The sequence below is a fragment of the Myotis myotis genome, unplaced genomic scaffold (assembly GCF_014108235.1).
Source record: "Myotis myotis isolate mMyoMyo1 unplaced genomic scaffold, mMyoMyo1.p scaffold_m19_p_6, whole genome shotgun sequence".
In the NCBI taxonomy this organism is placed as follows: Eukaryota; Metazoa; Chordata; class Mammalia; order Chiroptera; family Vespertilionidae; genus Myotis; species Myotis myotis.
Window position 1 is genome coordinate 443613 of NW_023416368.1, and position 15500 is coordinate 459112.

A 15500-nucleotide genomic window follows, 5' to 3' on the forward strand; every position below is an offset into this window, starting at 1 on the left:
AAGGCAGGCCAAGGGCACAGCAGAGCGCACAGAGCTGTGGCCGGGCGTCAGGAGTCCTGCCTGCCTTTGAGGCACCGTGTCCCCTAAGGCCCTCAGGTTCCCCACCCGTGAAGTGGGGGCGACTGCTCAAGGCTGGCCTGCTCCCAGGCCACCTGGCGGGGGGCCGGATGTGGATGGCCTGGGCCGGGGGAGCCGGGCTCTGTGAGAGCCACCTAGGCCGCAGCCCGGGGACCAGAGGCCGGAGGGCAGTGTGGCCAAACCTGAGTGCCCAGCTGACGGCCCTTCCCCCCTGACCCCCTGGCACTTCCCCCAACAAGTGGAAAGGCAGGTCTGGGAGGAGGAGCCTGCGGTGAGGGCTCCCCACCCGAGCAATCCCTGGGGCACTGGGGAGGCCAGTGGGAGACGCAGGCGCCGTGTGCTGCCCCCTCCCCCACCCCGGCCGCGGCAGTTGACCAGCCGGATCCCAGGACCTGAGGCCGCAGAGGCCCCTCCCTGCCCACGGGGAGGGGCGCAGGGGGGGCGGGAAGGTCCTGTTGGGCTTGTCCAGGCCGCCCAGGTGACGGGGACACATGCAGGGACTTCCCACCACCCGCCCAGGGCCCGGCCACTCCCGGTGCCTTAGGGGGTCCTGGCTGGGAGCCCCCCGTGGAGCGTCCAGGGCCCAACTGAGGCGCCTGGGGACAGTCCCTGCGTGAGGCCGCCTCGCCCCGCATGAGGGGGTGCGCTGTGCCCCCCGCCCCCCGGAAGTCCCCGGTCCCTTTCCTGCGGACCCCAGGGAGCCGGCCACGCGGGCAAAGTCCAGGAGGTGCCCGCGGGGAGGGCTCCCCCCTGCTGTGCGGGGCGCGGCACCGGCTCCGAGGGGCCATGACGTTGCCGCAGGTCGCGGGGGGCAGGTGGACGCCCACGCCCAGCACGGCCGCGGCTCCCACCCTCCCGCCCGCGCGGCACGATTTCCTCTTTCTCTGCGGAGCCCGAGGTTTCGCAACGCGGCGGGTCCGCGGATGACAGCGAGCCCGGAGCCCGGAGCCCGGAGCCCGGAGCCCGGAGCCCGGAGCCCGGCGCAGAAGGCGGCGGGGGGAGGGGAGGGGCGGGGGAGGGGAGGAGGGGGCCTGGACTCGGTCCCGCAGGTGCAGCCGGCGCGCCCCACCCGCGCGGGGACCAGGTTGCGCGCCCGCGCCCCAGCCACGCGGCGCCATAGCCCTCCCGGCCCCGGGTCTGTATCCCGGCGGCACCCACCCGGCAGCGCCCGGGATCCGAACCCTGGCAGCGCCCCCGCCGCCCGCACCCACCCGTCCCCGCCCCCGCCGCCCGCACCTACCCGGGGCGCCGCAGTCGGCGCAGCGCGCGTTCCCGGGCCGCCGCAGCAGCTCGCACACCCGCGGCCGCTCCTGGGCCATCGCCGCGACGCGCCCCCCGGGCCGGGCGGGGCCAGGAGGTCGCCTCCGCCGCTAGGGCCCCGCGCGGGCCGCCCGCCTCCGCCCCTGCGCCATGCCGGCCTCAGCCGGTGCGCGGGTTCCGCATTCTTCCGCCGGCCGGTCGCCGCCGCTCGTGTCGCCGCCGCCGAGGCCGCCAGGCGAGTGCCGCGCGGGGCCGGGGCGCAGACGGCGCGCTCTGGCCGGCACGGCCCGCGGGCGGCCCCCAGCGGCGCGGGCAGGCGGCCTCCTCGGGGCGCACCCAGCCTCGCGCCGGCCTCCGCGTAGCCCGACGCCCACCCGTCCACATCCCATGTGCCACCCGCTCTGCACTCAGCCACCAGCCACCCTGTGGGAGCCGGGGGGGGGGGGCCTGCCGGCCTGGGGGGGTCGGGGTGCCAGCACCCGCATACCCACTGCGCCTTCCCGGCCGCATCCCGCCCAGCTCGCCCGCCGAGTGCTGGGGAAGGAAGGGGCGCTGCCCGGAGCTGGGGACCCCGCTCGCCATCTCTGCCCCGGGGGAGACAGCCCGCAGGTGACAAGGCGTCCAGTGGGTGGGTGCTCAGGAGGAGTAAGGGCCGCACCCTGCATGCTCCGCCGGACGGGACGGGACAGGGTGGGCCCAGGCCCTGGCGAAGCCCTCCTGCCGGGGCCTCAGGCGGGAGGCGCCTGGACAGAGAGGAGGGGACGGGCACAGGTGCCCCTCCTCCGGTGCCCATGCGTCTTCTCAGACTGTTTTCTCCTTCAGTTATGAGCGCAGTGACACATCCTGTTCAGAACAAATTGCAACAGAGGCGGCTGAAAAGTCACAGCTGCCCGCCGGCCAGTCCCGGTCGCTGCTAATAGCCGCTCAGCACCTTCCGGAAGCCTCTATCCTCCCCGTCTTACCCCCAGACCGCCAGGCGGAGGACGCCAGTAATCAGCAGAGACCCCCACCCAAGGGCCAGGACCCCACAGCTCCCAGCCCAGCCCAGGGCCTCCAGATGCCCAGGCCCACGGAGAACAGAGCAACCACCCAGAGTCCTCCTCGAGTCTCAGGCTGCGAACCAGCGCCGCTGTGCCCACAGGAACCCCTCTGCCTGCAAGCCCTCGGCGCGGGCAGCCTGTGGGCCTGAGAGTGGCCTTCACTTCTCTCCCGAGTTGCCAGGGTTGGGGCCACAGCCAGGGCGACGCTCTGGGTCTGAGACTCAGGCCTCGGCACCCCGGCCCCCGAAGGACCCTGAGGGCTGAAGCAGCGAGCACCCATCTGGCTGGACTGGCCTTGGCCCTGGACCCTCGCATGGGGCATGGGTGGAGGAGGAGCGGGCACACCTGGCAGAGCAGACCCTGCCCCTGCCCCTGCCCCCCACACGCACTGGAGCTCGGGCTGAACAACCACAGGACACGACCGCGGCCAGAGCTCTCCAGGGGCCGCCAGTCCTCCCCCCTCCCTCCCTCCCGGGCCACACGCTCTCCTCCTCCTCCAGGGCCTGCTGCCTGCCCGGAGGCGGCCCTCCACTGGCCCCGCAGGATGCGGTCGCCCAGGGAAGGTCACTGGGCTGCAGGGCAGGCTGTGCGGCCGGGGACAGCCTCCTGGAGGGGGTGCTGGGCACAGCCTGCAGAAAAGCCAGGCTCCCCACGCAGCCCTGGGCACAGAGTCCTCTGCCCACCCCCTACAAAAGGGTCATTGTGTTCCACCCAGAGAAACAGAAAAGCCAGAGGAAAGATGGGGTAGCAGCTTTGGGGGAGCTCTGCAGGGGGGCCAGCCACCCTCCCCCTCCCGGGGGGCCAAAGCCAGAGGTGCAGGGAGGGAGGCACAGCCCCAGAGGCCCTCACAAGGTGTGTCCAGGGGCCCTGAGGGCGAAGCAGAGAGCACCCATCTGGCTGGACTGGCCTCGGCCCTGGACCCTGGTGTGGGTGGGAGGAGGAGCGGGCACTCCTGGCAGAAAAATACTTAATTTTTGCTTAGTTCCCCAAAGCTGGGGGGGAGGGTGGGTCTGAGGGTCCTCGGGCCCTGGGGCTGCTCCCCGGGCTGCGGGGCGGGACGTGCTGCCAGGCCCCTGTGGGCACGGAGGCCGAGGCACTCAGCTGGGCACAGCCCTGAGCAGAGCGGCTCCCAGGCAGCCACCCTCCTGTGGAGGGTGGGGACCAGCAGGGAAGCTTGCACACCCACTCGTAGCCATTCCCTTACCTGCGGGGGTGGGGGGGGATGGACCGCACTAGGACATGGGTTCCCACTCCGCCCCGGGCCCTGCCCCTTGCAGTGGCACTGAGGGGGCTTTGCTTTTGTTTTTTAATCCTCATCCGAGGATGTTTTCCCATTGATTGTTGAGAGAGTGGAAGGGGTGGGGAGACAGCTAGTGGGAAGGAGAAGGTGGGGGCGGGGGAGAGAGAGATTGGCTGCCTCCCGCACACACCCAGACAGGGCTGGGAACCCACCTGCAACCCAGGCCTGTGCCCTTGACCCTTAGTGGGAGCACCAATACACCCATCACTGGGCAACACCACCCAGGGCGGAGCTGCGGGTTTTAAGTTCACAGGCAAATCGGTGCCACACGCAAAGAAGTCCACTTGTGCCAGCCTGTGTGGCTCAGTGGTTGAGTGTGGATCTCATGAACCAGGAGGTCACGGTTCAATTCTCTGCCCTGGTTGCGGGCTCGATCCCCAATAGGGGGTGTGCAGGAGGCAGCTAGCTGATCAATGATTCTCTCTCATCATTGATGTTTCTATTGTATCTCTCTCTCTCTCCCTCTTCCTTCCTCTCTGAAATCAATAAAAAAATATTTTTAAAAACCACTGGTAAGGAACGCTTACAACTCAATAATGAAAAGCTAAATGACCCCGTTAAACATGGGGCAGGACCCGCATGGCCATTTCTCCAAGGAAAACACACATGGCCACGAAGCCCACGAAAGATGCTCCCACCGCCAGTCACCAGGGAGCAAAGTTCAGGCTCTGAGAGGTGCCAGCTCACACCCAGGGGTGGCGAGAACTTAAAAACGGAAGACAGCCCTGCCCGGGCAGCTCAGATGGTTAGAGTGTCGTCCCAATACGCCAAGGTTGTGGGTTCGAGCATCCGTCACAGCACATGCAATAAGCAAGCACTGAGTGCGTGGAGGGGTGGAGCAGCAAATCTCTCTCTCAAATAAATTTTTAAAAATAAAAATAAAAACAGAAGGCGAGTGTAGGTGAGGACGAGGGGGGAGCAGAACCCGGAGGAGCCGGCGGGGTGGAAGGTGGCAGCCTCTGCGGACATTGTCCGGCGGCTCCTCAGATGGTTAAATGCAGTGACCACCACCCAGCAAGTCCACTCCTGGGCACAGACCCGAGAACTGAACACAGGGGCACAGGGGCCTGCACACTCGCTCACAGCCGCACAAGTCACAGCAGCTAGAGGTGGGAGCAGCCAGTGTCCACCGGCAGGTGACGGACACACGGGGTCGTCCCCACCCAGAGCTCACCACACACACGCGTGAGGCAGCGACACACCTCACTCGGGCACGGGCCTGAGAACATGCCCGGCGGTGTGCACCGCTCAGGGGGGCTGCGGCAGGTCCATCTGCAGGCGTCCTCGGTCCCAAGCATTTCCCACGTGTCCAACAGGACTGGGCAGCTTCTGCTTCTCCTGCTCGGGACCTGACGGACGTCCTAGCTGTGCTGAGCCCATGCAGCCCCCACACGTGACGGGGTCCTGATTCCACCCGCTCAGCAGCCTCCCAGAAGCTGGCCTCATGTACCTTAGCGATGGGGAGACAGGCTGGGGAGGGCTGGGCCATGCACCTCATGGGGGTTGTCTCCTGGATCACACCTTGGGCCGGAGGCCAGAGACCAGCATGAGGGACCCCACACACCCCAGAGGGAGGAGCTGGGAAGCCCTAGAGCCTCACAGAACACAGGGTGGAAGGTGGGATGCTTTTCACAGGTCACTGGGCTCTCCCTACTGCAAACCAGCTGCCTCTGAGCGGGTCTGCTGGGACCAGGTCCCCGCACCAACATGTGGGATGGGCCTGGACAGGTGTAATGGGGCTTGTATTTCCTTCTCTGTCCATCCATCCACCCACCCACCATCCATCCATCCATCCATCCACCCATCCATCACCCATCCATCCATCCACCCACCCACCATCCATCCATCCATCCATCCACCCACCCACCATCCATCCATCCATCCACCCATCCATCCATCCATCTACCCACCCACCATCCATCCATCCATTCATTCACCCATCCATCCATCCATCCATCCACCCATCCACCCATCCATTCATGCACCCATCCATCCATCCATCCATCCACTCACCATCCATCCATCTACCCATCCATTCATTCATCCATCCATCCATCCATCCATCCACCCACCATCCACCCACCATCCATCCACCCACCATCCATCCACTGAGAGGAGGGATCTCTCTTCTCAACCTGAGTCTGGGTGGGGTTCTGACTGCTCAACCAGTGCAGAATGGCTGCAAGGCCCACGTGGCTGCCAAGGCTGGGCCCTGACAGGAAGTCACCTCCGCCTGGTGCACAAGCTCTCAGATTTCTTTTCTTTGTTTGTTTTTCTCTCTCTGTATCTGCATCTCTCTCTTCCTACCTCTCTGTGTCTCTATCAGTATCTCAGTCTCTCTCCCTCTCTGCCTCTCACTCTGTCTCTCCTTGGGAGCTGAGCCTGGGAAGCTAGGTACGGAGCTGGCACCTCCCAGGCTGCCTCACTGTGGAGGCCCAGTGGAGCGAGCTGGAGGGAGCCCACGATGCCCCGGCTGCTGGATCAGCCCCAGCGGCTGGCGTCCTCCCAGCCCCGGTGAGCAGCCTCAGGTGATGAAGCCTCAGCCACCGCCCAGCGAGAAGCTGGTTGAGCCCAGCCAATCCCACGGCTGAGAGGATGTCACCAGAAAACACGGTGTCTAAATGCAGGGAGGGTGGACGGGCACAGGGGGTCTCCAGAACCCCAACCCTGCGCTCCCCACGCGCCCCAGAGCGCTGGCCTCCGGGGTGAGCCCCTGCAGCTCCCCACAGCCCCCTCTGGTCTCCAGCGCAGGAACCCAGCTCCATTCCTACCTCCGCAGCCCCTGCCTGGGCACTTGTCTGCAGGCGTGGGCGGTGAGCCTGGACCACCCGGTGAGCAGGCACCTGCCCCAGGCGGATGTGGACCGCGCTGCTGCCCACGGGGTGGGGCGGGGGCAACTGATGAGCCTCAGGGGTACGCCCTGGCATGTCAGGAAGACCTGGATTCCACCCTCAGGTTCCCCGGTGCCCCCCCTCCTCTCTGGGTGACACCCCTCTGCGCTGCAGTGCCGCCACCGTCCAGCAGGGGCCGCCACGCTACCACCTTCGGTCCTGGAGGCGCAGTGGGTCAGAGGGGACGGAGAACAGTTTCCTGAGGGTTTGGCCCAATTACTGGGCGGACCAGCCCCACCCCCAAAGCGCCCCCAGCCCAGCACCTTCAGGAGGGCGGGACCGGCAGGCAGACCCCTGGAGGAGGTGTCCCCGCCCGTCCCCACACCATCCAGGACCCTGTTCTTCCAGCAGCGCCACCTGGGCTCCAGCTGCTGGTCCAACCCTGGGAGCTGGAGGTTCGGGTGGGACTCGGGAACAACGCCCCCTGTCCTGGGCCCGCAGCACCCTCTCCAGGGCGTCCCTGGGGCAGGGAGGGCACAGCAGGGGACGTGGCACCCTTGGGCCCTCCCCGTGTGGGTCTGCGTGTGCCTCCAGAGGCTGCGCCTGGCCCCTGCCCTCCGCGAGCTCAGCTCTGCTGCTGCCGGCCTCTGGGTGCTGACCGTCCAGGTCCCAGACCAGGAACCCCTGCGGCTGTTACAAAACTCGCAGGCCCCACGGCTCCAACGGGAGCGAGACCCACCTGCAGGCCTTTGGGGTGGGCCCCCCCCAGGTCCAGCACCAGGAGGCCCCTGAATTCCTGGGGAAGCTCAGGGCAGGGGCCAGGCCTGAGCATTCTAGACCCGGCCCCCGGGAGCAGGCCTGTCCCACAGACCCCGCACCTTGGCGCCCAGCTGAGCATGGTGGGCGCCGCCACAGGGCGTGTCCCCTAAGAAAGTAAGGGGGTGGGTAGCGTCCTGCCAGGCCTCCCGCAGGAGGGCTGACCCCAGGGAGCCCAGGCGGGGGTCTGTCCAGGAGGGGTCCTGCTGCACCATGCGTGGCACACAGCTGTGAGACGGGATCTGTGCCTCGGAAGAGCCTGGACACTCAGAACTTTATTTCCAGACAAAGCTCACGCTCTGGCTCAGTCAAAGGCTCCCTAGTGTCTTCAGCAACAAAGGACCCCTGCCCCTCCCGGTCTCACCTCAGCCACACCTCAGCCGGCCCTCCATTGGCTCCAGGATCAGGCTCCGGGTCAGGCTCTGGCTCAGGCTCCAGGCTCAGGCTCCGGGTCAGGCTCAGACTCCAGGTTCCAGGCTCAGGCTCCAGGAGGTGGGGAGAAGCCCTCTGTGCCGGGCCACCAGGCGCTCTGACCACCCCGGCTTGCCTCTCCATGGAGCCCCTCACCAGCCCTTCGTGCCTGGCAGCTGCCAGCAAAGCCACACTGATTCCACCACAGAAGCCAGGACAGATGCGCTGGGCTGCGCTGATGGATATAAATTACAGCCACAGGCACGTCATTTACAGACGATATAAAATCACTAGTAAACACAATGAGCTGCTTCTGACTAACGGCTTTGCTGTTTCTATAAAAACGAGATGTGCTTGTTGTGAAACAGTTGTGAAGAGAACTGGGAAGGGAGCCAGGTGATGTCGGCCATGCCAGCCCGGACAGGGACCCCAACGTGCTCCCCCGCCCCCCAGACCAGGAGCCGTGCGGTGGACAAACACCCCGAGAGGGACTGCGTCGCACATGCACTGGCCGACCCCGTCTACTGGGAGCAGCCTGTCCTCACCGTCAGTGCCCACAAAGCAAGCGCCACAGGTTCCAGAACGAGATGCCACCCAGACCAGGGCATCCCCGGGTTCTGTTGGGGGGGGCGGGGGAGTGGGCAGAGCAGGACGATGGGAGGGAGCAGAGGCCACAGGCCCCAGCATGAGGCACCTCCAGACGCCAGAAAAGGCAGGGGTCTCACCAGAGCCCCCAGTAGAGACGTGGCCCCTCTGTGTTTCAGGCTCCAGACCCCTCAGGAACACGCCTCCGCGTTTCAGCCATTGTGCTTCTGGGAACTATGCGGAGGGAGGGGCCTCCCGAAGGCTGGGGTGTGGCTGCAGTGGAGGGAGCACAGGGCACAGGGCGAGGGATGAGGGGGACTCAGCCCTGCGCCCCCAGCCGTGACCTGTGTGGAGGAGGCGGGGGCGGGGGGGGGGGGACAGACAAGGGTCAGACCGAGGAGGGCCTGGGCCTGGCCCTGCTCCTGACGCCTCCCCGAGGCTCTCGGAAAAGGCCCTGCCGGTGCCCCTGCTGTCTCTGGGGACGAGGGCACCGAGGGGAGAACTGCACTTCGCACACAGGAGCGGGCGGCGGCTGGCCCGCATCCTGTTGTCACCGTCGGGAGCCGCCCGCCCTCCCCACGCAGGCTCCTCTCGGACTGGCCCTCCCTGGCTCCCTGGCTCCGAGACCCTGTGTGTCGCATCAGCCCTACTGCAAACTCACGGTGAGTCAGGAGAACCTCCCCGGTGTCCACAGAAAGTTCAACTGCCAAGAGTTCAACACAAAGTACTTTTTCGTTTTGAAACAATTCCAGACTTCCCCAAAGCCTCAAAAATAGAAGTGTCACATGCCCAGTTTCTCCACATAGCATCTTACCTGATCCCAGGACAGGGGCGGGATCGCCATGGCCACCCACCTGCAGACCCTCAGCGGTGGCCTCCCGCCCGTCCCCCTGGCCTGGGCCACGGGGCCTGGTGCCTGGGACGGCCCGGTGTCCTCGCGGACCGGACGCTCTGAGCACTGGGCTTCCTCGTTATGCGCTTGGCAAGAAAACCACTGAGTGACCTGTGCCTTGTCGGGGCGTCAGGTTGGGGCGCTCCCCTCCCTCCCCTCTGTGCACGGGGTGCTCCCTGTGGGCCCCACGGCCTGGCTGTGAGAAACAACATGGCTCCAAGGCAGAGCTAAGCTGCAGGTTGGCAGCCATTCTCATTGATGCCAGAGTTTCCTTTTGTACAAACACACGAATATTTCTAGTTTAAACTTTCTTTTAATCCAGTCAACACAGATTTTAATTTTGTTGTTTTTTAATTTATTGAGAGAGACATCGATTTGCTGTTCCCCTTACTCACTGGTTGGTTCTCGTATGTGCCGACTGGGCACTGAGCCCACAACCCTGGCACATCGGGACGCGCGAACCACCTGAGCGCCCAGCCAGGGCCACTTCTGCAGTTTCTAACATCTTCCTCATATATCACAGATACTCTTGGATTCTGCTTTTTCATTGTTGTTTTATAAAAAAGGGAAAGAAAACCATTTTCCCAGGGAAGTTTTCTAAAATTCACAAACGTCCAGTGTTACAAGATGCGGCTCGAGTGTCCACTCACAGACGAGACTCAGTCTGTCGCCGTCACGGGCCTCCCGGGTGACAGGAGGCCGGCCCACGTGCATTTTAGACGAACTCGCACCGGGGGAAGATCATCTCTCAAAGTGATCCAGGAGGCGGGATGAGCCCTTCCGGCTGCGAGCCCCGCCCACCGAGGTGCCCGCCGGCACTCAACGCCCCTTTCTCAGCCACACCCCCGTGAACCCGTGAGAATTAGTGTTTGTCCGCCTTTCCATCCATCAAATCTCCAAACCCCAGTTTTTCCAGTGGTTCCTGTGCCATCAGTTGCCTGGAAGACAGACAGACAGGTGTCAGGCGGAGGGAGGAGAATGAGGAGCAGCGCCCAGGTGCCCAGGCTGCCATCCCACTGGAGGGACCTGGTCCCCACCAGCCTCCTGCTGTTCAGGCGCCAGGGCAGGTGCCTGGGAGCCCAGAGCCCCTCCTGCCTCCCGCTCATAGGCCCAGGAAGAGCTGGGTCTGCGTTGTCTTGTGTGGGGAGGCAGCTCTCAGAGGCCCCTCGCTCACCTCCCGGACGTGCCGGTACCCCCCACTCGCTGGCCACCATCACTGCCACCCCCTCTTCCAGCGCTGAGCGTGTGTACCCTGCACCCCTGCGGGTGAGCTGCCCCAGGCACGCTGGACACTATGAACACCTGCGATGCTCAGACACAGCTGAGGTTCTGTGGGCCTGTGTGCTGGCCACGCTGCTGAGAACACAAACAGCCCCGGAATGACCTGCACCCACGCCCCCCGAGTCCCCTGCAGCCGTCCCCCCCGGAAAACACTGGAGCTGCTTCATCAGCCAGGAGCTCGGGACTTGCTCTCAGACTCGAGCAAATGGGAGGGGGATGGAGACGGGAGAAAGATGGAGAAATGTGGGCAGTTACTGGCGCCAGGGGATGAGGGCAGGCCTCACTGGACTGCTCTCTCCTCTGCACGTGCTGGACAATCTCCACTGCAAAAAGCCAGAGTCCCCTTAAACATATAAAGCCTATGCGGCCCTAGCGGTGTGGCTCACTGGACGGAGCGTCAGCCTGGGGACTGAGGAGTCCCGGGTTCGGTTCCGGCCAAGGGCGTGTGCCTGGGTTGCGGGCACTTCCCCAGTGGGGGGTGTGCAGGAGGCAGCTGATCGATGCTTCTCTCTCATCGATGTTTCTGACTCTCTATCCCTCTCCCTTCCTCTCTGTAAAAAGTCAATAAAATATATTTTTAAAAAATAAGTAAATAAAAATAAAATAAAAAGCCTGCGCGGAGGACAGACTAAGCGATTTGTCTGTGTCCCCAAAGGCTGGACAAGCTGGGAGGTAAGCTCCTTGCTTAGCACACTTGCCCCTACCCGTGTGGACTGTGTCCAGTGGTTTCAGGTTACACCCGGGAAGGTCCCCAGAAGGCGGTGCCCAGCAAGGAGTTCCACCGGAGGCCGCCAAGGGGCTGGGAGGGGCCTGTCGCTGGAGACAGGGTGGGCGGGCGGCAGGGAGGCCAGATCCCGGGAACCTGGGCAACAACGCAGAACTGAAAGGGCGGCCGCACCTGCAGGCCGGCGGCTGGAAAGCCAAAGGGGCCCGAGGCTCAGGCAGCAGTGCCCGGAGCCTCTGGCTGTGCGCTGGCTGGGAGCTGTCCCCGGCCGGGCGGGGTGGTCAGGTGCGGGTCAGAGAGCATCCTGGGCTCTGAGGGGCAGGCTAAGAGCTCAGGGCAATGTCCGCAGAACGGCCAGCCCGGTCAGCACGGGGTGGACTGGCAGCAGGCCAGAGACTCCAGGGCAGTGGGCTCACACTCGGGCCAGGCCCACAGTGGACCCTCTCGCGTCCTGGTGAGGAGGGCGCCCGGCCAACAGCTGTCGGAGCTGCGGCCTGACTTCCCTGCGGTCGGCGGGCCCAGGACCCCAGGGACGCGCTGGCCCTGAAGCCAGTGAGAACCCCCTGGGGCAGGGGGAGCCCACTGCAGGCTCAGGGGGTTCTGGGGGAGATCACTTGGGTTCACCCCGTGGGGACCCTGAAGTCAAGGCCTCCGCTGGCGGTGGTCCGAGAGGCGGTCGGGAGCGGGAAGGGCCCGAGGCCAACACTGGTCGGGCTTAAGCGGCCAGTTCGGCTCAGGAGCTAGAGCATCGGCCTGCGGCAGGGCGCCTGCGGGAGGCAGCCGTCCATGTGTCCGCCTCCCACCCACGTTTGTCTCCCCCTCTCGCCCTCTCTCTAAAAAAGGCCAATGGAAAAGCACCCTCGGGTGAGGATGAACAACAAGAAATAATACACAAGCGGTGGGAACTGGCGCCGTCCGAAGTCCTCCGCCTCCCACGTTTGTGTGGCCCACGGTCTCCGTCGCCGGCACATTCCAAGCCGCGCAACACACGGCCAAGGGGTGGGAGCCACTGCGCCCCGCCTCCGGCTCCTCACTCGGCCGAAACCGCCGGGACGGCACCCACCCCGGTCTGCGGAGACGACGCTGGGAGGAACGCGGCCCGCGCGGGGTGCCCCGAGGGAGAAGCTCCCGTGCGCACGCGCCGGCCCCAGCTCGGGCGGGGCGGACCCAGCGCCGCAAGGGCCTCTGGGAAAGCCGCGTCCCCAAGGAGACCGGGGCGGCCGCAGGGGCCTCTGGGAAAGCAGCGTCCGGGTGGAGGCGGGGGCGCGCCGATGGGGGCGGGGCCCGGGCCGGGGGCGGGGCCCGCACTTGCCTCTCCATCCTGCACTCTAAATATTCTTTGGATTCGTGTCTGCACAACGCGTTCTCAAACTTGTTATCGCGGAGGCACTTCATGAACTTCTCCTGGAAGCGTCTGCATTCACCTGGGACGGGAGCGAAGGCAGCGTTTTGTCCCCAAAGCGCCCCGGGCTGTGCCTGAGGTGCCCCGTGAAACGCTGCGGACGGCAGCACCGACCTCCCGAAGCCCTGACTGGCCCGGGAGCTTAGCCACCGCAGACCTCAGGCCGAGAGGTGACTTAGGTGCCGGACGTCTCGCGAGACGCGCCGACGGGCGCCCCCCGCGGCCCGAGACCCCGCGCCGCTCACCGAAGTGGTCCAGCGGGAAGCTGCCCTTGTCCGGCGGGCGCGGCTGGAAGCTCTTGGACCCGAAGTTCATGGCCGTAGACATGATGGTGGCGCCGGAGCCTCTAAGGGCGGTACACGCACTACGCAGGCCGCCGGCCGAGCGCCGAGCGCCTCGATTGGCCCTCGCAGCGAGGCCCCGCCCACCCCCAAGGCCCCGCCCCCGCCGCTGGGCCCCGCCTGCTCCCGGGCAGGCTCCCTGCAGCGCCCACCGGTTCTCAACCTGTGGGTCGCGGCCCCTTTGGCGGTCGAACGACCCTTTCACAGGGGTCGCCTAAGACCATCCTGCAGATCAGGTATTCACATGACGATTCCTAACAGGAGCAACATGACAGTGATGAAGCAGCAACGGAAATAATTTTACGGTTGGGTCACAACAGGAGGAACTGTATTTAAAGGGCCGGAAGGTTGAGAACCACTCACAGCACCCAGCGCGGGGCGGGAAGCTCAGCGCGGCTCAGCAGGGCCGGGGACACAGCCTCCGAGCACACGGAGCCCACCCGGCCGGCCGGCTGCGGACGCGGTGAGGGCCGCCGGGGCCTGACTCGCTCACCGGCCAGAAGGCAGTGACGGGCAGCGATGAGCTTCCGGGCGGCCCAGGACGACAGTCAATCAGCGCCCGGAGGTGCCGCAGGCTGGCTCCTTCTGCGCGGTGCCTCTCCCCAATTCTTAACTTTTTAAATAAAATTTTCTTATTCATTTAAAATACATGTTTATCTTTAATATACTTGTATTGATTTTGGAGGAAGAGGAAGAGAGAGAAAAACATCAGGGATGAGAGAGAATCACAGATGGAACCGAGGATCGAGCCGCAGCCTGGGCCTGTGCCCGACGGGGAATCACACCGTGACCTCCCGGTTCATAGGTCAACGCTCAGCTGCTGAGCGCCGCCCGCGCCCCTCTTTCCCAGGAGCTGCGGGCAGTCCCTGGGGTTCCTGGGATGTAGACCCATCACCTGATCTCTGCCTCCACCGCCCCGGCCTCTCCCAGCGGGTGTCGTGTCCGGATTCCCCGCTAGTCGCTGGCGTAGGGCCCACCCCCTAATGGCCTCCCCGGCGCTGTGACTCCGGCCAGGACCGTTTCGGCAGCATTGGGGGTTTTGTGGGAACAAGGGCGTCCTGAAGAGGCCAGCCCCCGGCCGTCATTCCTTGTTGCTGTGGCCACAACGACAGTGAGAGGCTCAGTGGAGACCCCAGCCCTCCCCCAGCCCCGAATGCTGGGCACCCCACTCGGTGCCTCCACTTCTCACCGAGGGCTGGGGCGGGGTCCCTGCCTCCCGCAGGGCCGGCATGTGGCTACCAGCCAGCACCAGGGTCCTGGGTTCTTACCCCCAGAGCCCGCCCGGACCCAGCACCTCCACTCCTTCTGGAGGAGCCACCTCCAAACACAGGCTCCCAGGCAGCTGCCTGCCAACGGGCCCCACAGCCCGGCCCAGGGCCAGCTCCTCCCACCCCAGGAGGCCCCCACCTTGCCGGGTGCCTCCCCCGTGGCCGCACCTGCTTTGGGGGGGAGGGGCGGCACAGAGCGGGCACCCGTGTGAGTGGGTCCACGGGGACACCCAGGGCTGCTGGACACCCATCCTGTCGCCTGGGCCCTGACCGGCCGGGCTCTGGGCCCACTGACAACTGCAGGAGGAAGACTGCGCCCTGTTCTCGTCGCATAAACAAGCCTTTTAGAGGCTGGAGCCAGGGCCACACACAGTTACTCATCAGCCGCTTCCAGGGCCGCGGACAATAGCGGCTTTATCACCAGCAAGTCGCACTTTCCACTCGCCTGGATGGAACCCCTCAGCAGTAAAAGGGGCAGCCCCCCCCCTGCCCGCAGCCTCGGCGGTGGCCCTGCGGGGTCATGACCGCGAGGCGACGGCCAGCTTGTAATGGACTCCTCCGTGGGGCCGGGAGCTCAGCTGTGCAGTTAAGAAAAGCAGGGGAGGAGCCAGTGTTTCCGGAAGCCCCTGTGCGCCAGGCCGTTTCCCGGGGTCCCGCGGGCCGGGAGGGTGCCTGGCGCGCAGTAGGCACCCAGTCGATGCTCTGATCCTCGTCTCACACGGGGACACCGAGGCCAAGTCCCGGCCGGGAGCCTGTGGACACAGCCGGCCAGACTCAGGCCACGACCCCTCGCTTCCCTCAGGGACTCGCAGCGTGGGCAGGACCCGCTGGGGTGGCTCGGCCTCAGGCTGGAGGGCCCCCTTTAAGACAGGGCACCCCCGTGGCCGGAGGAAATGCAGAGAGGAGGGGGCCCAGAGCCTGGGGCTCCGGGTGCGTCAGCGGGAACCTGACCTCACCCGTCACAGTAGGACCATCTGCCGGAATCTAACAGGCAGCAACCCCCGGCTCAGGGACCCCCTTTCTGGGGATTGATTTTACGTCCCTTGCAACTGAGCACCAAGCAATCTGCCCACAGGCATCTCTAGCAGCTCGTTCGGAGGCCCAGGCGAGGCAGGCGGCTCCTCCCCATCCCCCAGGGAAGGTGTCACATCTGAACCTGCTCTGCGTCCAGGAGTCCAGGACGTGAAGTGGGTAGAGGTGTGAGGAAGCACACAGGTCACTGGGGGGCACGGGAGCCGGGGCACAGCTGGGGGGGCGGGGGCTCCCCGTCA

The 15500-nt window shown here is 65.5% G+C and overlaps 3 protein-coding genes across 5 annotated transcripts in view; 1 reads left to right on the top strand and 2 right to left on the bottom strand.

Moving 5' to 3' along the window:
• The window catches only part of ADAP1 (ArfGAP with dual PH domains 1), a 43682-nt gene extending 42093 nt beyond the window's left edge, over positions 1 to 1589 (bottom strand). For 2 of the 3 annotated variants that reach the window (XM_036315465.1, XM_036315464.1), the window contains exon 1: positions 1319 to 1589. In XM_036315465.1, coding sequence (XP_036171358.1) covers positions 1319 to 1397 — 79 coding nt within the window. In that variant the 5' untranslated portion in view covers positions 1398 to 1589. The remainder of the gene's footprint in view (positions 1 to 1318) is intronic. The other variant, XM_036315463.1, reaches the window with a different exon arrangement.
• On the top strand, positions 1489 to 3329 carry LOC118657820 (WAS/WASL-interacting protein family member 3-like). Its single transcript, XM_036312456.1, has 3 exons — positions 1489 to 1696; positions 1815 to 1947; positions 2161 to 3329. The coding sequence occupies exons 1-3, from the start codon at positions 1489 to 1491 to the stop codon at positions 2525 to 2527; spliced, it is 708 nt and encodes a 235-aa protein (XP_036168349.1). The 3' UTR covers positions 2528 to 3329.
• Positions 3330 to 9510: 6181 nt separating this feature from the next.
• Positions 9511 to 13022, bottom strand: LOC118659233 (cytochrome c oxidase assembly protein COX19). Its single transcript, XM_036315473.1, has 3 exons — positions 12866 to 13022; positions 12531 to 12642; positions 9511 to 10151 (listed from the first exon to the last, which is right to left on the bottom strand). The coding sequence occupies exons 1-3, from the start codon at positions 12945 to 12947 to the stop codon at positions 10076 to 10078; spliced, it is 270 nt and encodes an 89-aa protein (XP_036171366.1). The 5' UTR covers positions 12948 to 13022; the 3' UTR covers positions 9511 to 10075.
• Between the last annotated feature and the right edge of the window lie 2478 nt (positions 13023 to 15500).